This window comes from Saccopteryx leptura, chromosome 1 (genome assembly GCF_036850995.1).
Source record: "Saccopteryx leptura isolate mSacLep1 chromosome 1, mSacLep1_pri_phased_curated, whole genome shotgun sequence".
NCBI lineage: Eukaryota > Metazoa > Chordata > Mammalia > Chiroptera > Emballonuridae > Saccopteryx > Saccopteryx leptura.
Genome location: NC_089503.1, coordinates 237,974,828 through 238,000,029, shown reverse-complemented (window position 1 = coordinate 238,000,029; position 25,202 = coordinate 237,974,828). Strand labels below are relative to the sequence as shown.

Genomic DNA, 25,202 nt, shown 5'->3' with positions numbered 1-25,202 from the left:
CTGGAAAAGGCATACATTTAGAATTAGTCAAAACTAGACTTTAGTCTAGAATGTAGAATACTTGACCTTTTATTTCTCTAATCTTAAATTTCCGAGTTTGTGAAAGATTGAAGATCACTTCTAAGGATGGTTAAGCTTAAATAAACCATAATATGTATGAGACATCCAGCAAAGTAGTCCTGCATAGTATTCATTCAATAAATTGCATTTCTTTTCCAAACTATAAAAATCTACATTTTCTTCATTCTATTATATTTTTATATGAGTTGGATTCCTACTCTGCCTTTAAATGGCAAGTTGAATAAATGGATAGAAACTTTGTTGTCAAATGTACTCCCTTTTCTTGGCTCCCAAGATGTTGATTACAAATTAAATTAGCTACTTTCTGTTGTTGCTTTTCTATAATATCTAAAGATCCAGTTGAACTATTTATAGCAATAGTTAACTATAATGTTAACTTGCTAAATTTTAAGTAATTTCTGCAGTGGGCAAGACAGTAATATCAGCCACTTAAGAAAAGTGAAAAAATACTGAACATGAAAAATAAAAAGATGAAAAATAAAGTCAGAAAAAGAGGTGATCGTGTGTATATTCCTTGAGAACTGTATTGGGAAAGGAAAGAACCTTAAAGGCAAAGCATTAAACTTTGTTGTGTGGATTTATTTTAAGAATGTTTTCATTTGAAAAGTTACTCAGTTCTTATCCTAATAATAGATGGGAAAATTATGCTTTGTCCTCATCCTCCACCAAAGACCTGGAATCAGTCTTGCTTTTTAAAAAATATTTAATAAAGCTTACATGTTTCCAAATTTTCTATTTGCATTTGTAGATGTTGAAAACACAAAAGTGGGGTGTCAGCAGCGCTGTAAATACCTGAGAATCAAAGCGTAGTGCCATTAAGCACAAACAGAAATTCTGTTCGGACATGCTGGAGGCTTGGAAGCTAAGAGCATCTAACTAACCAGTAATTTCAGCCATCTACATTTTTTCCCTTCTTATATAAACCATTAATGTTTTGTGTTTCCATTTTAGGGGGAATCACGTGGAGATTTTACTCATTCTCCCTAAACCTACTTAACATCAAAATTACACATGGCTTAAGTGAATAGAATCTTCAATTTACTTTTTTGTTCTAAACTCCTATTAGGTAGAGAGACAATTCTGAACTCTTATCAGAAAACTTCCAAAGGACTTTTTAAATTAAAAGAAGGTTAACATTATTGTGTGCTCACAGTTTCAGACTCATTATCAATTGTATCATTTTCTTTGCTGTATTATAAGAAATGAAAAAAGTAGGAATTAAGATGTCAAAAGAAAATTTTCACCTTTTAGGAGTCTGAGTTGGAAGGCAGAGGAGTTCTTAATTTAAAGGGAAAATAAGATTTAAAATATAAGTCTCATAACACAAGTGGTTTTGGCTGGGGGTGAATTCTAAATGATAGAATGAAAGAGAAGGTGCCTACATGTGGCGATGAGTAGTGAAGCAGAGTAAACCCTCAAAAGCACAGTTTTAAGCCATGATAAACCAATTAAGTGATAAACATTACTGAGGACCTTATGTCCCAAGTGACAGAAATCTCCCACTCACACTGGATAAAAGTTATATGACCTCACACGGTAAGATTGCAGTGTCAGGACTGTTTGACTTTGCATCTCCGTGGTATCATCAGGACCCCCTTTCTTTGCTCCTCTTCCCGCTCCCCTCCTTTATGCTGGTTTCATCATAAGGGTGCTGACAATATTCAATCCAGCCATTGCATCCATACAAAGCAATAAAAAAGGAGTCACGTAGTCATTTCTTTCTGGTTTTCTTAAGAGTAACAAAAGTTTTCTCATGAGCATCTTCCACCACCCTGCTCCAACCTGGACCCACCCTCCACCTCTTCCAGCTGACCATGTTTCTCACTGGCAGGAAATGGGTCCCATGCCGGTTCCTGAACCAGTCACTGGCAAGGAGAATGGGATTTCCATGACTGAATTAGATTAATCAGTGTCTGCACTAAAGCTGGGGCATCACTTTCCTCTGTATTCCAGGGAAAAGAAGTAGATACAAAAGCAAATGAAAACTGTAGGAACTTAAGTGTATCCACTATTATGTATTGCAAGATCTAAGAGAATTACGTAAACAGGGCAGATGAATGTATACTCCCTGGAAATGAGGAGCATATGCTTCTAATAAAGGTAGATAAATTTTGCATCCATTTAGATAAGGAAAAGAATATAAAGAATTCTTTAAAATGCGGAGTTGAGTTAAATTGACAAAACACTATAGGATTACAATCTTTACCATAGAATCTCTAAGTCAGGTTTTGCAGAGCTGTGATAAACTCCACAACTTTAGGGAAACAAAAGCCATTTCAAAACCCTTCATTGGTAACAGTTGCAGAAGTCTACCTAAGTCTCTGCAATAGGAATAAAAATAATTGTGTGTGATTATATGACATTGGGTAACGGCCATGTTGCTTTTCTCATTCATGCCCCTGGATTAGGTTTCTGTTATCAGTGGAACCTATCTTGGTTTGGATTACATGAGTAAGCAAAATGGAGGTGAAGGTGGCATCATTATCAATATGTCATCTTTGGCAGGTAAGGACACTTGTTTTATTAATAATAATTTATTGCCCTGGCTGGTGGCTCAGTGGACAAAGTGTTGTCCCAGTACACTGAGAGTGGGGGTTCAATCCCTGGTCACAGCCCGTAGGGGAAGCAATCATTGAGTACACAACTAAATGTAACAACGAAGTGGAACAGCGAGTTGAAGCTTCTCTCCTTTCCCTCCTCTCTCTCTCCCTGCCTTTCTCTCTCTTTCTCTCAAATCACTGGGGGGAGAAATTTTTTTTAAGTTTATTATTAAAAATTTTTAATTTTTTATTGGTTTTTTGAACCACAAAAGTAATTCTTCAAAGTCTATTTATTATCCTTTGGGTTTGAAATTGAAACTTTAATTTTCTTTTTAATGGCTCTGTGATTTTCTATTGCATATCAAAATTTTAATCTGTTTATTTCTATTATTTTTTAAATTGTGACTTATTAAGTTATCTTACTGCAGTACTATTAAAAAAGCAAACACATTTTCCTGGAGTTACTGTTTCTCAAAAGTTGTTGTGAGATTTTTGATCAGCAATACATGTGAAAGCACCCTTGACAGAGTGAAAAGTACAAAACAATATTAAGGTATCTTGACTTCCATGTGACTTTGGTAAGAATGTGGAGTTTTAAAATATAGCAGATATAGTAATTGGAATATGCTGTCGGGATATGCCAAACTGGACCTCTGTTCTCTTAGAGTCTCTGGCTGGGCCTGAGAATTAAGTTGACATGAGACAGACCCACTAGAGGAAAGCATACAGATGTTAACTTGTACATGGAAGCTGCGTAGAGACTGTAGATGCAAAGAAATGGCTAGGGCCTAAGTGCTTATAAACTAGGTTGAGCAAACAGAGGCAATTGTGGCAAAGTTACTAAAATATACAGGGAGACTAAGAAGATAAAAACCATTTAACTTTTAACAAGGTCTGTTTGTACAGATTTCTCTTGGCCTTGACTCTGGGTCTCTGGTGATAAGAATGCTTCTTCCTGGTATTGGTTGGGCATCTTTTACATTAGATTTTTAACTCCTGCTGTCAGGAAGAAAAGGGGACGTCCAAGTGCCTTTCTTACACCTGTTGTTTTTCAAGTTTCTTTACCTCAAAATAATCCTTCTGCCAAAGTAGCATATTGGGGGGTGGCCTAGTCTGCCCCCCTTCAATGCTAAACAAATAAACCCAGACACATAATGGCTTAAATATAGGATATGCTTATTTTTCACTCAGTCATTTGGAGAACAAGGCTGGCGGAAGCTCTGTCTTCAGTAACTGTGACATTGGTGGGCTCTTCTCCAATAGAAAGAGAACACTAAGCGGGCAAAGCTGCTCTTTCGATATGCCGAGTGATGGCACATCTTACTTCTGCTCACATTCCAGTTTAGAATTTGTCCTCATGGCTCATCTAACTGCAGGAAAGTCTAGGAAATGCAGCCTAGCTGTGTGCCTAAGGGGAGAGTTGGTTCCAGTGGACAGTATATAACCTCTGTCACAACATGCATCTAGACTTCTTCATTCAAGGCAGTATAATTTCCTATCAGTTGATATCAGAGTAGCTATCAGCCTTTGGTAGAACTTTTTGTGCAATGTAGCCAGATTCCTTACTTTTAAAATTCTAGAAAAAAATCAATAGTTCTTTACTAGTTCAAGGGATATTACAAAGCTTTACGAGTCTGATCAATAGTGACAGCAAGTCTAAATCATTCATGTCCAAAATAGTGAGACTTCCTTAAATTATCTGAATGGTTTCAGTTTGTTTAATCATTTCACAATAGGTGACCACCCCCCACACTTTGTCCTTCACCTCCCAGCTCCGGTAACATCTGAGGCAGTGAGGTTTGGAGAAATCTGTGACCATGCCAGTGTCTTGCTTCTCAGCATTTTTCTTATTCATCTGAGAATCATTGTCAGATGGTTGTTTTTTTCTTTTTTAATTAAGTGAAAGGCAGGGAGGTGGAGAGACAGACTCCCCAGCATGTGACCCGACTGGAATCCACCAGGCAACCCCTGCTTTGGGGCTGATGTTCTGCCCATCTGGGGCCGCTGCTCTGTTGCTCAGCAACTGACCTATTTTAGCACCTGAGGTGAGGCCATGAAGCCATCCTCAGCACCCAGAGCCAACTTGCTCATTCAAGCCATGGCTGTGGAAGGAGAAGGGAGGGGGGAGGGACGAGAAGCAGATGGTTGCTTCTCCTGTGTGCTCTGATAGGGAATCAAAATGGGACTTCCACACGCTGGGCTGATGCTCTACTGCTGAGCCCACCGACCAGCGGCATCAGATAGTCTTGAAATTATTGCCAACCAGCCACCCGTGGAGACAGAAATCTCCTTCATTAGAAATTCAAAGAAGAAAAAAATATACTCATTTTCTGAGTTGCTTAAGGGCAAAATGACATCCCTAAAGTTATTATAGACTGAATTCTATGATTTTTTCAGAACAATCTGGTTTTTATTCCTAATATGACATCTACTTACAAATTATAACAGTTCAATACTAAGGATACATTAAAAGGTAAAAGCATGGGCAATATGTAAGATATTTGGCCTCAGAAAGGACCAAATTTTCAAGGCAAAATCTACATGACTTTAAAATAAAATGGAGGAAAAATTACATAAATGATTAGGAAATTAACAAAAATGATTGATGTTTGATCTAAAATATAAATGTAAAAAATCCTGGGGTGGTGGTGAAGAGACAATTCCATGGACTCTCTTTCTCAAGTTGAGAGGCTAGCAAAGCTTGAACCATGGACACTGTACCGGGAGCCCTTTGCCTGTGCCGCTGGACGTACTGATTCCTTCTTAGGAAGGCTGGAAGGCCTCGGGGTTGGATCAATCTAGGATTCTCCAGAAGAGATTTACTGGCTTTAATAAAAGACCATAAATAGAGAAATGCACTGTAGCATTGCCTTTTATCTAATAAAAGTATTTAAATGTATAATAATTAAGAGCCACTGAGGATACACTGTTTACATGATACTATTTTAAATATTGTGTATGCAATGATCTCATTTAATACAACAATCCTGTGAAATAGATTTTATAATCTCCAGGTTGTAGATGAGGAAATTGTACCAGTAGAGTTTGAGTTTCTTGCACTAGTTTTTACATCAAGGAAGCAGTAGAGCTGGAATTCATGACAAGAGACCTTTTATATCTTAACCTCTAAATTATCTAATTCTTCTATGTATGAGTTTGTCTGTTAACCTGTCTAACTAAGTCTATCTTTGCTTATGAAGTAAAAAAAAAAGTGCCTTGAATTTCTACAATATGATTAAACCAGTATAATTTACTAGTATTTTAAGGACCCTTGGACACTTTAATCTTTTTTAATGCATTCTTAACACTGGTGAAATATATTTATTAACAAGAAAAGTACCTTAGCTTTCTTGAGATCTATGGCTCTGTTTTTGTAGAATATTTCAGATTAAACAGAAAAGTGAAAAAAATACTATATAATGAGTTAATATAATTGATATTAAAACCTTTATATTCTCAACAAAATGGGCAAAAACACAAACCTACAATTCATAGAACTGGTAGAACAAATGGCTAACAGGTAGAACAGATCTAAATGATCCATCTCATTAGTAATCATAACAATGCAAATGAAAACAAAAATAAAATTTAATGTTTTAGCTATCATATCAACCCAGATTTAGTGTAAATTACTCATGATTGGCCAGAATGTGGTGAAAAGGGATTGTCAAATACTGCTAGTGTGTGTATACCACTGCTTCAATCTTAAAACTACATTACTAAACCTTCAGTGAAATCTAAGCTTTTGCCTCATTTGACCCACAAAGTAAAGTCCTGGAAACTTTGGGAGCTTACCAAAGTCTCCAGTCAAAACATGCGATTGAGAAGGGCAATTTAAGGATCACAGTTAGAGGTACACTTTATTTTCTAAGAGCTGGGTTTACCTCACTACCCACCTCTGGGTGTTAATTCTGTTCTTACCTATCTCAGAGCCAGTATTTGGAAGCATGTGTGGATCTTTCTCTAATCATGCAGCTAGAACAACGAATGAGTATAATTCAATGATGAGATTGTTCTGGTTTTAGTGAGTATCATAGTCTTCCAAACTGCTTCTCCTTCTGATATTCTTCCTAACAGGCAGGGTGACTCTGTATATAATGGTTAGTTTATCTTTGTCACTTCTACTTGATTCAGTACCTTCATCAGTGTGAAGGGAGGTACCCTCTCTTAATGCCTGGTCTCCACACCCGGTGCATTTACACGGCTTCCTGTTGCCAGCGCCCAACCTGGACAGTCCTTGCTACCTCTCCACCCACGCTGGGCTTTGTCACTGAGGTACCCTCCTCTCAGTAAGAGTATTAAAACCTATTGTCTTGTATTTTATCCACTCACCAAGAGCTTCTATTCCTTCCATAATGAGATTAGTTTAACAAAAATTCAGAATTTTGTTAATAGAAGAAGATAAATGTGAAACTCTCCAGCTTCACATTTCATATCCTCAGAAATGTTATCAACAATTTTATACCCTTGAAGTTATAGCATGTTGGCAGATGGCAGATGACCAATAGACAGGAGTTCTGGAGTCAAAGTATTTTTCACTCAGCTTTAGTGAGGTATAATTGACAAAATTGTAGGAAAAGTATTTCCTCGTTTGCTTCCTTTTGTTTTCCAAAGCTTCCTTCCTTGCAAATTTCTCCTGTTCTGCCCCCCCCCCCCTGCAGCTCACTGTATTAAAGGTGGAGCTGTGGGTTACATTGAATGTCCCCAGTCTATCACCATGATCTCTTGGATAGGTTCAACAGAGTGCTTTGCTGTCATAGGAAAACCTTGACACACTGGTTTGGGCAGAGAAGTTAATGAGTAATGACCACAGACGCAGACCAAGTATCAAATGCAATTAATACATTTAAAAAACATATGAGTACTTAGAGTGGAGAGTGATTCCTCAGCATATTGAGGAAAGGGTGTGCTCCAGTCTGGGGGCCCAGAAGAAGTCGTACTGATCATTGGTAACCACGTAGACATTTCTATCCGAGTTGTTATTTGTAAGCATAATCTAGAAACCTGCACTCATTTGGTCACGTTGATTCTAAACTATTAAAGAGAAAATGTTGGAAACAACAGAGAAGAGTGTGAAGCCTGGTTTAATACAGATAATTAAATGTCTGTGTTCCCTTAAAACATCCCGTAAGAGTCGAGTGTGCTTCTCATATACAGTACTTAGTTGGTAAAAAACGGTGGGATGGACAAAGCCATTGTCGCAGGAAAAACAATCTGCCTATCATCCTGCTTCCACCTGCCTCCATACTCAGCTACTGAGGTCTTGGGGTTGTGGGGGCAGTCTTTATGCCTCTAAGTCACTTGAAAATCATAGATTTTTTTATTAGCATGTCTTTAATATCAGTCCAGGGAAATACTCAATTGAGCTATAAGTTTTATTTAAAATAATATAATTAGCTTGCAGTTTGTGTTAAGGTAGAAGTGCTAAAGTTACCACTTTAAGTAATAAGTTCAAGTTAATCAAACATATGTTGTGCATTTACAGAAAGGAAATGGAGACGTAAAAGTAACTAGGCAAAGCCTGACAAGTGGTGGTGCAGTGGATAGAGTGTCAACCTGGGATGCTGAGGTCCCAAGGTTGAAACCCTGAGGTTGTCATCTTGAGCACAAGCTCATCTGGCTTGAGCACAGGCTCACCAGCTTGCGTGCCTGGTCGCCGGCTTGAGAGTGGGATCATTGATGTGATCCCATGGTCGCTGGCTTGAAGCCCAATGTCACTGGCTTGAGCCCAAGGTCACTGACTTGAATGAAGGGTCAGCAGTTCAGCCCCCCAGTCAAGGCACTTATGGTAAGCAATCAATGAACAAGTAAAGTGACGCAACTCTGAGTTGATGCTTCTCATCTCTTTCCCCTCCTCTCTGTCTGTCTCTCTCTCACTAAAAAAAAAAAAAAAAAAAAAAAAAAAAAATGTGACTAGGCAAAGATTTTACCCCAAGAGCTACATAATCAATATCTTGTATCAATATGGCAGGATGAAATAGCATAGCACAGACCATTTAAAGAGAAACATGTATTGAGTTGCAAGACATTGGGACTCCCAAAGCCTGAAGAGCAGTAGTTGGACTTAAATGCCACAATAGACCAGAAATTTCAGTCAAGAAACATGGATCACTTCCCTTCATCTCCAGACCGAAATTAAGAAAACCACGTGGTACCACCTCTGCAACTATGCTTGATATTAGGCATGGGGCCTAACATAATTAGCAACTGCCAAGTTCCGGACATTGTGAGAAACTATTCACTCTATGATATCACGTATAACTTTCACAAGTTTCTACATTAGAGGTCAATGTAAAAATCTTCTACTTATAACTGAACAACTAATATCAAACAGGCTTCATAACTTGGAAGACGTAGGGAGGATTGACAGAAGTAATAAAAGCAACTTTATTTTGCTTCATTTTACCGTATGTCATGGAATGGATGAACCTACATTTCTGGATCTTAATCGGTCGGATGCCAACTGTTGTGAAGCTGTGAGCCACCCTTCTTGCTTAGTACTGATGAAGTTCTCCATGGTATTGATTTTGTTGTCTTATGGCCTAAAATTATTAAGAAAACAGACTGGAAGGAATAAGCAAGAAAGATCAAATGGTTATAAATTGGCCTTTTGAGGAATGGATAAAAGATGTAGGGCTCCCTGCCCTGGGGGATAAAAGGATTACTTGGGAATGAATAGTCTTCTAGAATTCAACATGCACAGATATTACCCAGGGACTTGGTTCATTTGCAGATTCTGATGCAATAGGTCTGGGAGTGGGGCCTAAAATTCTACTCCTGAAATTCTGATTTTGGTCCTCCCACCACACTTTGAGGAGCCAGCATCCCGTTGGCATTGGGACATTCTCTGAGTGGCTAGGAAGCTCATCTCAGCATAGGCAATGACTGAACTTTTAGGAAGGTGGATTTTGGTGGAATAGAAGGAACAACAATATTCTGAGAGTTACCAATGTTAATTCTTAAAGTTACCTTTCTGGAAAGATTTTAATTATCAAAGATGTAGTAGTTTTATGAAAACTGGTGCCACTTTTTATAGTAAGCCACACTTCAAATCTAAATTTGGCCCTACCAGTCGCTCAGTGGATAGAGCATCAGCCCAATGTATGGATGTCCCAGGTTTGATTCCTGGTCAGGGCACACAGGAGAAGGGACCATTAGCTTCTCTCCCCTTTCCCTTCCCTCTCTCTCTCCCTGCCACAACCAGTGGCTCGATTGGTTCAAGCATAGCTCCAGGTACTGAGAGTGGCTCCATTGGAGTACATCAGCCTTAGGCACTAAAAATAGCTTGATACCCGAGCATTGGCCCTGGATAGGGTTGCCAGATGGACCCCAATTGGGGTGCATACAGGAGTCTGCCTCACTATCTCCACTCCTCTCACTTTAAAATAATAATAAAATTTACTTGTTAATGACAAACACAAGACCAGGAGAAAAAGCATCAGATAAAATATTCTACTATGTGGGAAAAATCACATAATGAGGAAGTCCACCAGTTACTTCAGTCAGCTTTCTGCACAAACATAGATAAATAGATTCTCAGCAGTTCTCCTTTTTTACCCCCATATTAGAGAAGTGATGGCTAAAAACAGAAAGATGGGTAGACAGTTTTGGGGGGGTTTTTGATGGTAAAGAAAATGTTAGGGATTCAGATTTCTGCTTTCAGACACTGCTGCTGAGCTCAGGTTTGTCAGGCAAAGATCAGTGCCCTTAGATTCTCAATTTATTTTCCAAAGTTGAATTTCTTTAGGACTTCTGTGTAGTCTATTTGCAACGTTTCTATTATTTAAAAGAAAATATGTTTGATGATCCAGTATAATTGCCCTGTCTGAGCAGATTTCAGTTTTCTGCACAATTTGTTTTTTTATCTTTTTATCTTTTATGAGATGTAGAGATTAAAGTTTTCTCTTTTAATTATGGGTAGAAAGAATATTACAGATGGAAGAACAAATGTGGAAATGGAAATTATTTTTTATTTTTCTAAATGACTTATTTCTTTTCTAATTATATATGTAGTTTTCAGGCATTTAATTTTTTTATAATTATCTCATCAGTCTGTGACCATTCGGTGTTATTATCCTGAGTGGTTATAGAAAGTATGTCTCTGATTTGTGGGTAGAATTTCTCCCTCTCTTGGTATTTTTTTTCTAAATCTACAGTTATGTTCCTAATTAGACATTTTATTTTGAGGAGAGCCATTTTACAATTCTAGAAGTAAACTTGTGCAGTGGTGGGCCTAGAATAAGTATTGAAAATTTATCCTTTTTAAATATGTTATTCATTTTTAAGCTCAAATAAAAGACTTCTCGCAACATTAAACAAAATGACATTTATTTCAAGACTACTTTCACAATCCTTTGTTTTGTTGTTACTTTTAAATCTTTTAACATTAAGACAAATAGTTTCTAACCCTGACTTATAGCTCAGTTGGTTAGAGCTTTTTCCTGATACACCAAGGTTGCAGGTTCGATTCCAGGCAGGGCACATACAAGAAGCACCAATGAATGCATAAATAAATGGAACAAAAAATCGACATTTCTCTCCCTCTCTCTCCCTCCTTCTACTTTTCTCCCTTTCTATTTCTCTCTTTCTCTCTCTCAAATCAGTAAATAAAAGTTTTAAAAAGACAAATAGTTCCCTGTGCATATGGGAATTAATTTGCAAGTTTAAAAAACTCAGATAATTCCAGCAACTAATTGGTCTTGTGTCATTATACTGGTAAAACTCTCCTGAAGTTGGATAGGGTTGATCTGACTGTTCAACCAATAAAGTGCCCTACCTCTGCACCAGGTGTCCTCCCATTGGTCTTAGACATTTCAATAAAGTATATTTAAATACCACTTCATTGCACTTGAAAGGTACTAAACACATAGATCTTAAATAAATGCACTTCTGTAAATCCTTTTGAACTAGAATTGACAACAGTCCACAGCTTGCCAAACCAAGTTAGGACTCTGTACCAGATTCATGGCATTTTAGTGCAAAAGATACATATTCATAAGAAGGTACAAGATGGGTAAATAGGTAAATAAGTCAATAAAACAAGACTTTGAGATGTTTCTTTTTTCCTTCTTTTTTTAATTTTTAGCAAGAGAGATAAAGAGGAGAGAGAGACAGACAGACAGACAGGGACAGGCAAGCAGGAAAAAAGAGAGATGTGAAGCATCAGTTCTTTGCTGGGGCACCAGTTCATTGATTGCTTTCTCATGTGTGCCTTGCCTGGAGGGCTCCAGCTAAGCCAGTGACCTTGTGCTCAAGCCAGCAACCTTGAGTTTCAAACCAGTGACCTTTGGCCTAAGCCAGCAACCAAGTGGTCATGTCCTGATCCCATGCTCAAGCTGGTGAGCCCGCACTCAATCCGGCAACCTTGGGGTTTCAAACCTGGGCCCTCAGCATCCCAGGCCAACACTTTGTTCACTGCGCCACCGCCTGGTCAGGCTGAGATGTTTCATTTTAAGGAAGAATGTTGAACTTTATATTTTTATAAAAAGAATAGCAAATAGTAGTGCTTATTATGTGCCAGGCCCTGTTTTCAGTATTTTATGTTAATCAGCTCATTCAAGACTCACAGTAGTTACTATTTCTACTCTAGTTCAGAGGAGAAAAATGCCACAGACACAGCTGTTACCCCTGCAAAGCTAACACAGCTGTGTGGTGGACTCAGGATTTGAGCTCAGCCAGCCTGGCACCCAGAGTCCAAAACCACTGTGCTATAACCCCTCTCGACAAACTCGATTAAGAGGGCATTTTGAGATGGCTGAGTATTGTAAGAAGTAACATTCTGATAAAACGATGATGCTCCCATTAGTATTATGGATTTCAATGGACTGTATTTAAAACATGTCATTTTATTGGGCACTTAATTGGTACCAAACACATATTTTTAAAATGAATTCACCCCTATAAAACCTTTTGAATTAGCATGCATTACATTTTAGGGAAGAAAAATTCATGCAACATATTCAGAACCCAAACCTCCTTCTCTGATGCTCAATACAGAGAAAGAGACCCTAGCTGGAGATGGGGAATTTAAATCTGAGAATTGTGTGTGTGTGTGAGAGAGAGAAACAGAAAGATAGAGACAAAGAGCGAGAGAGAAAGAGACACTGAGAGGATGAATTTACTCCCAAGGAGTAGACAAGGTCACCTAGGGAGACAGTATGCATAAAAAAGTAAAGAGGGCTAGTCATCACTCTGGAGTTCTCCAGCGTATTCACGGATCTGGTCAAGGAAAAGAGCCAACCAAGGACACGAGAACAAACTACTAGTGAGTGTGAGGCAGAGACACACCAGTAGAAATGTAGAGGAAAGTGGTTCAATGATTACTATTTTTGGCAGAGTCCACTGTGTTGGTTGCTGCTAAGGAAGGTATCAGGCAAGATGAAGACAAGAGGGTTAGCCTTAGCAAGACGTTGGTCACTGGCAACCTCCCTAAGACCTGTTTTCCTGGGGTGGTCAGATGGAAGCCTAATTAGAATGAGGTGTGGGTCAAATGGGAGGTGAGGAGTCTTGACGATGAATAGAAAACTCTTTTGAGCACTTTTTTTTTTGGTCAAAGTAAATGACGTGATAGCTAGAGAAAGATGTGAGTTGAAAAGAGATACTATTTTTAGATGAGTAATATGGAGACATGTTCATATCTCAGAGAGTAATTCTTATGGGATTCTGCACTCATTAACAGTGACCACCCTAGGGCTCTTGAACGACTTACATCCTTAAATTCTATGATGCAGCATGGAGCTTGTTTTCTTCCTACCTCCATCGTCTCCTTCTCAGTCTCTCTCTTTTTTAAAATTTTTACTGAATTTATTGGGGTGACTGGTTAATAAATTTTATAGGTTTCAGGTGTACAGTTCTATAGTACATCATCTGTGTATTGTGTTGTATGTTCACCACCCCAAATTGAATCTCCTTCTGTTACTATTTATCTTCCCTTTACCCTCTTTTAGCTCTCCTCACCCTTCCCCCCTTCCCTCTGGTAATCACTATACTGTTGTCTGTGTCTATAAATTAATCCTTAATCCCTTCACCTTTTCTCAGACTCTTTTGCTTAGTCACTCTCCTCTACCAGAGGACTGTCCTATGTATTTGTGTAGGTTGTAAACTGCACAAACATTAGGGGACACTGTTTATATGAGCTACTACATGAATGGTGTCCCCAAAGTCATACCATGCACACTTGGCACATACAGCACAATTCAATGTGTTGACCATTATTACTAGTGTCAGAGCACATTTTTATTTGAAGCACAGAGAAACATTATATGTTGGTGTGTGGGTTTAAGGTAAGTAACAGAAATATGTTTAACCGATATTGAAGCTAAATCACAATAGCAATAATACTGTACTTATGAAGACAAAATGTATCCAACAGAATATGTTTGAGTTCTGAGACATTTTTACCCCAACTACAATCATTGTCAAAATAAATAAAGCTTGAAAATGAGCTCCCTCCATTTAACCTACCTTCTCAAGGCAGCAAACTGAGGTAGAGATAGTAAATCTCTATACTGAAAGCCAGTTGGGCTGCTTGAACCTGAGCAATGTGAGCTTCAGCACCTGCTCCAGCTTCTCCACAACCTACTGGACGCTCGGCTCTGTGCTGTTGCCCAGCCTCGGGGCCAGGCTGGCCAGCAGCTCTTCCAGGGTCTACGCATAGGTCAGAGAATCAGGCTTCCAAATCTCTTTGTCCCAGCACATGGGGTGGTTGGGGGTCTTGGAGCTTGGTTTGGGGGATGGCTGGGGGTATGGTTGGCATAGGGGGTATCCAGAGTTAGAAGGAGACTATGCAATATCTGAATGACCACCTGGCCTCCTTCCTGGAGAGGGTGAGAAACCTGGAGGCTGATAATTGGAGACTGAAGAGAAAAAATCCAGTAATACCTGAAAAAGAAGAAACTCCAGATCAGAGACCGGTGGCATTATTTCAATACCACCGAGCATCTGAGGGCTCAGATCTTTGCAAGTTCTGTGGACAGTACCCACATTGTTCTACAGATTGACAACATCTATCTTGCTGCTGATGACTTCGGAGTCAAGTATGAGGTAGAGCTGGTCATATGCCAGTCTTTGGAGAGTGACATCAGCATCACCCTGCTGCAGCTGAAAACAGAAATCGAGGCTCTCAAGGTGGAGCAGCTCTTCATAAAGGAGAACCACAGAAGGAAGTAAATGGTCTACAAAACTAGATCATTAGCTCTAGGTTGACCATGGAGTTGGATGCCCCCAAATCTCAGGACTTCAACAAGATCATGGGGACATCCACACCCAGTATAACAAGCTGGCTTGGAAGAACCAAGAGGCTCTAGAGAATTACTGGACCCAGAAGACTGAAGAGAATATGACAATGGTCATCTCACGGACCGCTGAAACAGAAGCTGCTGAGATGACACTCACAGAGCTGAGCTTTATGGTCAGGTTCTTGGAAATCAGCCTGGACCTGATAAAAAATCTGAGGGTCAGTTTGGAGACCAGCTTAGGGATGTGGAGATGTGCTATGCCATGCAGATGGAGCAGCTAATGGGGTCCTGATGTGCCTAGAGTCAGAGTTGGCTCAGATCCAGGCATATGGTCAGCGTAAGGCCCAGGAGTGGGAGGCCTTGCTGAACATCCTGAGATCACCACCTGCTGGAAGAAGGGGAAGACTTTGACTTTGGTGACACCATGGACAACAACCATTCCGTACAACCCATCCACAAGACCACCCCTGCAAGATTGTGGATGGTGTCTGAGGTCAAAGACACTGAAGGTCTGGGGCATTAAGGCAAAAGTGGAGTGCCCCTTAGGGAGGCAGGAGGCCAATAAAAAGTTCAGAAATTATGGGGGGAAAAGAAAGTCATTTTGCAAGTTGGAGAAAAATTACTGCATGTGGATCACGAACCCATCCTACCTTTCATAAACATAAGAAGCAACAGTTAAAATCTACATGTACTGTGGAGATCAAGAAAAGCTTTCTATTTAACAAAATTAATTCCAACTTGTTGAAAAAATAGAATTCTTTTTATTTGTAATACCCCCAAACTGGAAAGAACCCACATATCTATCGACAGCTTAATGCATATACAATTGATGAGTTTAAACTTACAGTGAAATACTATTCAGAAAAAGAAAAAGAAAAATGAGCTATTAATACACACTATCACATGAATGAATCTCAAAATAATTATCCTGAGTGAAAGATGTCAGACCAAAAGGAGTTTTCACTGTATGATTACGTTTATGTAAACTCCCAGAAAAGGTAAACTAATCTATTGTGACACAAAGCAGCAAGTGGATGGTAGCCCACAGGGAGGGAAAAAGCAGAAAGAAGGGATGACAAAGGGACGCGGGGAGACTTATGGATATGTTCATTATCCTGATTGTGGTGTGGTTTCATGGGTGTACACATTTCAGAATATATATTGCATGTCAATTATACCTCAATAAAGTTGTAAAATATATAACTAAAAAGGGGTACTCAGTTTCTGCACCTCTAAAATTAATTTATGTGGCCTTTGATCTAATATCAGAAAGTGAAATGATGCAATAGTAAGCATTTTGCAGGATAGCAGCGAAGATGTCATTAGAATGTTACAACTTTCAAAATGCAAACAAGTTGCTTCACATTCTGGTTGTATTGCAGTTCTACTTTTAAAGTAAAGTATATGTCTTGTTCTTGCTTCTTAAACAGGAACAACACAACACTATTTGATTTATGGCACTTCTGGGACACTTTGAACTAGCTTGGGTTCAGAAGTTCAGTACCTCCACATATGTAACAAAAATTCCTTTCAGATCATCTTTGACAACAGTTACGAACAGCATCCTTGTGCTTTTTGTGGCTGTGTCAACTAGCTTATCTCTGATGAAGGTGCACTCTGCATTTCCTGCAGTTGGTGAACACTATCCTACTGCTTTTGTCTCAGAAACCTTTAAGGAGAGGATAAAACAGTGACTGACTTCAAAGAACACAAAGCAGCAATGCCTGATTCAACTATTTATTGCCTTTATCTCAACTCCGAATACAACTGTGTACCCTGTGCAGGCATCATGACTTCTCGTTGACTTATAGAGCTGAACTTAATTAACTTACACATTTTACTTAAGCAAAACAAAACAAAACAAGAAAAGAACCACCTGTTACAGTGCTTTGATATCACTGGGTGGATACACAATGTATGAACTATCATTCTCAGGATTTAAATTGCTCTTGAGCAAACATACTTTATAAATTGAGACCTGGAAAACACCCAGGGAGTGGCTAAGGTCTGCATTTATTGCAGAACTTGAGCACAACACACTCAACTGATTGGTGGTGTTCCGGGACTAGTTAGCTAGGTGGAGATGAGCATGCCCCAGCAGAATAATTGAGCATATTAGCGTGTCTTTTGATAGTAATGACATTACAGTAATCAGGGATCACTGTCTCTTGACTCAGAAATCACAAATTTAAAAAATGTGAAAATATTTGCCTCTCAGCCTTTTGGCTGAGATCAGGTATGAAAGATGTAAAAATGAGTTATTTCAAGAAATTAGTTAAAAATCAAAGTACAGAAATGGTTCTAGTTAAAAGTCTTACTGTTGATTAGACAGAGAATCAACAATTATGAGAAATAATCTTGATAGTAATAGCTACTGAAGTAAAAAGGGGTGGTTGTTTTTTTTTCAGGAGGAGGGGTTGAACCAGTAGGCAAGGGAGAATAAACACCCTACATCTATGGAAACACTACTCTTTTTTCTCCAGGCCATGAATTTAATCATATTTTTAATTAATTATTATTGTGCATATATGGAAAATTAAATAAATTCTAATATTGCTTGAATTCTGTTATTGAGTACATGATTATGAAAGGAAATAAAATAAGACCATAGATTTTTATTTTTGGTTTGCTTTTCCAAGGTTGTAGGGTAAGAAGATCGAGGCAGTACTATAGATCAAAATGCAAAGAAGTTAACTTTTAATTTTCTTAAACACTTAGAGATGCAGTTGGTGACAGGAAAATGGGTACTAATTTATAATGAAGACAAATAATAATCTCTAAATTCCATTTAAGCACTTTAAACTCCTTCAGCCATTTGGAAGTCTTTAACAAGGTAGACTATATATATACTGCTCACAAAAATTAGGGGATATTTCAAAATGAATATGAAGAAATAAAAAAAGAAGCATTTGATTTTTTTTTTTATTATTAAACAAGAACATCAGAAAAGCAAATGCCCTCTCTGTCTCTCTCTCCTCTCTCTCTCCCTCTCTGTCTCTCTCTCTTCCTTTCTCTCTCCTCTCTAAAATGAATAAATAATAATAATAATAATAAAAAGGCCTGACCTGTGGTGGCGCAGTGGATAAAGCGTCGACCTGGAAATGCTGAGGTCGCCAGTTCGAAACCCTGGGCTTGCCTGGTCAAGGCACATATGGGAGTTGATGCTTCCAGCTCCTCCCCACCTTCTCTCTCTGTCTCTCCTCTCTCTCTCCCTCTCTGTCTCTCTCTCTTCCTTTCTCTCTCCTCTCTAAAATGAATAAATAAAATAAAATAAATTAAATTAAAAAAAAAGAAAAGCAAATGCCAAATCAAAGAAAGTTGTTTGATTATGCAAATGAGATGCAAAACCAACTTTTATCTCATTGGTGAAAATGCGCTATGCAAAAGGCTAAAGTACTAGAGTATCTGCATGTTCCCTGATCCCCTAATTTTTGTGAGCAGTGTACTTTTTAAAATCCAGACTTAAATGCTGCAAATTAGATGGTAACTTACTGGATTTAAAGGTGATTCTCTTTATGTTTTAGATAACATTGACTTCTCTTGACAGAAAGATCACTCTTGGCTGAATTAGTAGGCTATACCTTATCTCCATGCATTCTGGTCAGTACAGTGGATAGAGATCATGGAAGGAATGAATCATGCTAAGATTAATGAGTTTTACGAAGTTGTCTGATGATTATTTCAGTGTACTTTCTAGATTAATTTTAAGTGAACAGTTACAAATTATCCACGTGCATAGCAATTATTGGGTTTTGTCTGCTTATTGTTTAATAAAATTGTTTAAATTTTGTGTTTGCTTTAGGACTCATGCCGGCTGCCCAACAGCCTGTCTATTGTGCTTCAAAGCATGGCATAGTTGGATTCACACGCTCAGCAGCGGTGAGGATATAACAACCACAGTCTTGCTTTTTCTCTCTGTGTTCATATATGTAGCATGGGTTCTATACAGTCAAGGGGAATGCATTCAGAATTCAATACATCTGAGTGAAAGATACGCCCAGTGAAAAGATTATGCTTAGTGAGATAAGCCTGTCAGAGAAAGACAAGCACCATGTGATTTCACTCATATGTAGAATCCAATGAATGAAATAAACTACTAATAAGCAAATAGAGACAGACTGCTAGAAAGCAGGCTGATTGCTGTAGGCAGGAGAGAGGTGTCTGGCAGGGGTGGAGGGATTGGGTAAAAAAGAGAAAACTCATGGATGCAACAACAGCGTTGTGATTGCCGGTAGAGTGGGGAACGGAGGTGGAGAAGGGTACGGGGGGATAAATGGTGATGGCCGGAGACTCGACTTGGGGGTGAACACACAGTACAGTGTACAGATCAGGTGTTATAGAACTGTGCACCCAACACCTAGGTAAATTTTGTTAGCCAGTGTCACCCCAATAAATTCAATAAAAAGGAGAAAAGAAATATATTTTACCTCAATCTTTATTATAAAAAATAGTTTAAGATCACATAAAGGAACAAATAAAGAATAGATCATTTTAAAATGAAGTGCTATTAGAAAATATCCTAATGCTAAATTATGAGAAGATAGCCTTTTATTTTAAAATTGACTCCAAATCTAAAAAATATTAATTTCAGCCTTCCTTAAATAGACTTTGCAGTGTGCTCCAGTCACTACATGTCACTGCAGATGCGATAAAATGAGGGAGAGCGTGGGGGCGGGCAGAAGGGGTGGAGCAGGAAATCACTTGGTAGGGTAGTGGAGGATGACGTCTCAATGCATGCTTAGCATGAAAGGTGTTCAGGACTTTAAAGAGTATATTTTAGACCTAATTGACCACATGAATAGATAATGTAAAATGGGAATGTTTGCCTTTTCATAGTAACTGAGAAGAAGGTACATAGTTTGAACGAAGCTAGACAAGCAAGGGGTAAGTAGGGTGAGGAACGACTGAAGATGTAAGCAGGAGCCTGTCCAAGAGGGGTTTATGGATTGTAACGAGCTTAGATTTTATTCAAAGTGAAGCCATCAGTGGCGACTACTTGGAGAATATGTTGAGAGGACAAGTGTAGAAGAGGTGAGGACACTGAGAGTCTCTGCAGTGATTCGTCTAGATGAGACACAGAGAGAAACCAGACAGATGAAGAGAAAAATATGAACAGAAGAAATACTGGAGGTAAAGAAAACAGATGTGTGACCAGTAAATGTTCAGTCAGAAAAGAAAGATAAGCAGCTCTCACAATCTTAATTTAAATTGATTGGACATTTTAATTTAACTTGCAAAAACAGTCTTTAATTCAGCTTTTATTGATCTCATTAAGCTATTAAATAATAAAACCTCCAATTTATTTATGTTTACAATTACAACACTGAAACTTGTCCAGTCTCCATGGAGGCTTAGCATATACAGTCAATTCTCCTTGTTTCTTTTAGTTATGTTCTATAAAAGCACTTGCAAACACTGAATTAGAGAAGTTAAAGCCTGAGGTTACAATATTTTGATCAATCAATACATATGTGAATTTTTGCTTAAAGTTTTATGTGAATTTCTGTTTAAAGATACCTTATTTAATATGTACTGTATTGCCATTTGAACTAATGGCCAATAGCACTAATACCTCATGATTGAGTGAAGCTTATCTAACACACGTATTTTCTCTGTAAGACACATCACAGACCTCTTAGGAACACTAGACAGTATTTCAGCACTATTCTTGCATTTTAAATAGCAAAATTGTAAACAAAAATAAGAAAAATATGGACTAAATACACCATGAAGAGGACACCTTTTACAGTTAGAACGGTTGAAACAAGAAAACAGAGTGTTATTTTGTCTGACTTCAATTGGAACATTGGCATTGGGCAACTTAGATTTCTCACTGCCCTGTGCTTGTCCACAAATGACCCCAAAAGCTCCACGAGTATTGATTTGGGGGGATTACAAATAGATTTTAGTAAGTAAGAAAATAGAATCCTCAGATAATCAACTACATTTTGTTTTACAAACAGTTCAAATAAAGTCAGTAGGTTGAAAATGCAGCCAAAGATTGTTAGTCTGAAAATACTTAAATTGTCTTCCAGATAATTAGAAGTATTTTTTAGAAACAAAGTCCTAAAACTTTCCACTAACAGTATTTTTAAGCAAATATTCTGTCATATAAATCTAATCTTTGAAAGAAAACTCAGGATATTAATTTTAAACCTCAACTTCCTACCTTCAGGTTCTGGCTGAGTTCAGTAGATAAGAGAGCAGCAGCCTTAGATAATTAAGTATTTTCAGGAGTTGGCCAGTAAGTAATATTGATTTTTTTAAAAAAATTAATTAGGTGAGGCTTTCAGAAATTAATTCAGATCTTTAGATACATGTTCTCTTACTTTCTGCTACCAGCCAACTTTAACATTGTCATTGTTACAAAGCCAGAAGGATATTTGACTAGCATGTTTCATATTAGAGTCTTTAGAATAGGCTTATCAGTTTGTCCTATGCTGTACGTTTACTAAACTATTGAAACCTGCAACCTTCTACTTCCAATTGACAGATGGCTGCTAATCTTATGAAGAGTGGAGTGAGAATGAATGCCATTTGCCCAGGCTTTGTTAATACGCCCATCCTCGAATCCATTGAAAAAGAAGAAAACATGGGACAATATATAGAATATAAGGATCACATCAAGGATATGATGAAATATTATGGGGTTTTGGAGTAAGTAAAACTATACTTGTCTTTTTATATGGTGGAGCAAAGTACTATCTATACATAAGCAATAAAAAAGGGGGAAATAAGGTTTTAAATAAAAGGGGAGAAATAAGCTTCAAAGTTTTGGCTTGGCAAAGTCTCTGAAAGAAAATATTTTTTCTGGGTTTCTGAATAAAATGTGTTTATATGTTAGGAATTTTGCTTTAAGATATAGACAATGCATCATTAATACTTTCAACCATAAGCAGATATTGTTTAATTAAAAAGGTGATGTTCAGTTACCTTTAAAAGCAATGATTATCTGCCTACATTCCAAACAATATTTACACATACCCCTTATAAAATTTTATATGGCTCCCTAACTTAAACCATTTTCATTATAAGCAGTGGATCAACACACGTGTTTGGTGAGCAATGTCTGAGTTAGAGCAGCTGGAGGTGGACAGTACAAACTCACAGCTATCAGGCTGGTAGAATCAGACCCCCTGGGATCAAATCCTGGCTCCACCTCTAACCATGAACTTACCCGCTAAGATCAGTTTTCTCACATGTTAAGTGGAAATAATACTAAAACAAACTTAGGGGGCTTTTGAAAGTCTAAAACTAAGTTGATACATTAAAGTGTTTAAAAGAGCAACAAATTAATAATAGACATTCATATAAATGTCAGCCTAATTCTTCCTATTTCAACTCTAAGAACATTTCTATCTGATGAGTCTAAGATCTGATAGGATCAAGATAACAAAACAATAATTTTGTCAATGTAAATAATAAGTATAAATCCATAAATCCTTCCTGTCAAGATGACAGAAGATTAGGCATGGAAATCTACATTTAAATTTATCAGATAATTTAGTTAATATCTAATTGAATAAAAAATGGAGATAACAATAATTCCTGATACACATTTCCCTACTACATGTTAAAAATAGTAGATTACTCAAAAGTAACTTGATAAATGGTGATGGAAGAAGACTTGACTTGGGGTGGTGAACACACATTATAGTCTACAGATGATGTATTATAGAACTGTACACCTGAAATATTTATAATTTTATTAAACAATGTCACCCCAATAAATTTAACAAAAAAATCTCCTGCTGAGAAAGTAACTCAAAAATGAACTGAAAAGTCTCAAGTTTTCGTTCTAAAACACCAATGTTTCCTTTACTTTTAGCCCATCGATGATTGCCTGTGGATTAATAACACTTATTGAAGATGATTCTTTAAATGGAGCTATTATGAAGATCACAACTTCTAAGGGAATTCATTTCCAAGACTACGATACAACTCCATTTCATGTAGAAGCTCAGTGAACATCTTATATATAAGCCATAACTGAAAATAAGCACAAGTGACTTACATTCAGACCATATTCAGACCTTATCTTTGTTTGAATATAGCTTTTTAATGAAATGTTATTGTTCAATGCTTTCCTTAATAAATTTGATACTGATCTTTCCCTACATGATTAGTCAAGTATATGCACTTGATCATAGCCAAAAGACTGAGAAACAAATAGTCAAGTATATGGATGAAAAAATTAGGAACTGTTAAAAATATGATGTGGACCAAACTAGATTTTGATCCTTACAGTCTATGTAATAATTAAAACAAAGGATATTCAAGAAATATTCTACTTTACAGAAACTGTATTTAATTTCATGATTCATGAATATTAATGTTTTTCAGAACATCAGTTTAAAAGAGATACTTGAATTGTTATTTAAATCAAACCAGATGTTTAAAAAACCCTCATTTTGTTTCGATAGTAGCATTTTAAAAGAGGGAGCTACCTATAATGGCAAATCTTTAGTAACTATAACTTTTACTTATATACCATCTTTCAGCTGAGCATTTCAGCTCTTTAATGATGTGGCATGTTTTGAGCCTAGCAGTTAAACAAAATATTGCAGTGTGAATATATCCCAAATGAAAAATCTGATGTATGGAAAAACTACGCAAAGTAACTGGCTGAAATGTTGATTCACAGTTCAGCTTCACATCTGGGAAAAATATTTCTTTTCTCTTTGCTAAATTTAAGAATTTAATTGATTCCAAAAATCTCAGGAATAAAATATTTAATAGTTACAGCAGGAAAAGATAGTGCTCCTAAAATGTTATATTTAAGATAGGCTCCTTAAGAAAAAAAATACAAATGCAATATTTTTCAGATTACTTCTTTGTTTATTTGTACCAATTTCAAAAGTGCCTACTTTTCAATGGAACTTTTGTCCTCTAATTTCCAGAAGTTACTTAGAGTTCTATATATAGATATTAAGGAGAAGAAAACAATTTTGTTTCAGCCTCGCTGTAAATGTTTTTATTTGCTCAAAGCCATAATCGCAAGAGGTAAAAATAGCTGTGATGTTTTCCTGTCTTCTCTGTCAGGTATTTTAAGATAGGATCATTAAATACACCTGCTTTGGGTAACCCTATTTGCAAGCAATAGTTAATGTTAATAATAGTGAAAGCACATTTCTAATTCAATCATTTCCTCTTTCACTTATAAGTGATCCACTCCATTTGTTAACTCTAAAGCTCTCAGCTTGGAACTATGTGAGATAAATAAATATTTCTTAGGAATACTGGAGTGTTGCCATATGATGCTCTGTTTTAATTCTGCCACAGAGAACACATTACCTTCACTTTTAAGAAGGAATTTGAATATGAGTAACTATTGTTTAGATCTTCACATAAGATATTTTAAAAACACAACAAGAAATGAACATCAGTAAACGTCTAATAGAGATAAGTTATATAAATACTTAAGCACAGACTTGTTCATACGTTGTTACAGTGACCAATCAATGAATAATGGATACTGTATGTGTCATATCATTTATTGTATATATTTTCCCATTGTAATATTCAAAGCTGTAGCTTAAACTTTTCATTTGTGGATAATTCTTTGTGTTGGCAGCTTTCAATATACTTTATACTTTGATTAAATTTTTTTCAAATCAATAAACTATGCAGACATTTAAAATTGAGTAGAACTAAGAAGTGATTTTATTCTAAAAAAAGTGATTTTATTCTAAAAGTTATTTTACATTAAAAATTTATCTTTTATAAATAGATTTAAATAAATCTATAATGTTATATGATACCTCTATATACTGGCTGAGAAAAAAATAAATATTAAATTGGGAGTGGGGATTTTTAGTTTCCTTCATTGTATTTTTCAGTGAAAATCCTAATGTGAATAATATGTATTTTAAAATGTGTTTTCCTAATAAACAAAGTAGGGCTCACTGAGGAGCAAAACTAAAAATGTGTGGACACTGAAGGAAGATTGAGGTTTAATAATAACATTGAAATGTCCAACAAACTTATTTTTCTCATATAAAAATAATTTTAGATACTTGCAGCACTGTTTAAGGTATAAGTGATTTTGTAATGATTTCTGTTTTTGTTCTATTTGTTCATAAATTTAGGACAGAGAAGAGGTCTAAAAGTGTCCATTTTTAATAAAATTTAAATCTTTTCACATACTATATGTCATTTGATGGGTAGCTTTTCTCTTACATTAATATTACAAAAGACATATTTACTAGTGCATTGGAAAAGGTGACTGGATCCAAGGTCACAAATGTCATCAGTCCTCCATCTCTTCTTCTTGGCTTTCCTCCCAGGCAGCTTTCTCCAGATGATGCTTCCAGAATCTATGGCCTGATTCTCACCAGCTTCCCAT

The 25,202-nt window shown here is 37.0% G+C and overlaps 2 protein-coding genes and 1 pseudogene across 3 annotated transcripts in view; 2 read left to right on the top strand and 1 right to left on the bottom strand.

Moving 5' to 3' along the window:
- Positions 1–18,013, bottom strand: part of CTSB (cathepsin B) — a 698,317-nt gene extending 680,304 nt beyond the window's left edge. The window contains exon 1 of the mRNA XM_066387947.1: positions 17,923–18,013. The gene's annotated coding sequence lies outside the window, so the exon portion shown is untranslated. The remainder of the gene's footprint in view (positions 1–17,922) is intronic.
- The window catches only part of HPGD (15-hydroxyprostaglandin dehydrogenase), a 33,401-nt gene extending 8,633 nt beyond the window's left edge, over positions 1–24,768 (top strand). Inside the window, exons 4-7 of one of the 2 annotated variants that reach the window (XM_066387958.1) lie at positions 2,490–2,586; positions 18,660–18,736; positions 21,351–21,514; positions 22,686–24,768. In XM_066387958.1, the coding sequence (XP_066244055.1) occupies positions 2,490–2,586; positions 18,660–18,736; positions 21,351–21,514; positions 22,686–22,824 (477 nt within the window). In that variant the 3' untranslated portion in view covers positions 22,825–24,768. The remainder of the gene's footprint in view (positions 1–2,489; positions 2,587–18,659; positions 18,737–21,350; positions 21,515–22,685) is intronic. The other variant, XM_066387966.1, reaches the window with a different exon arrangement.
- LOC136389749 (keratin, type I cytoskeletal 18 pseudogene) lies at positions 8,806–15,380 on the top strand (annotated as a pseudogene).
- Positions 24,769–25,202: the final 434 nt, after the last annotated feature.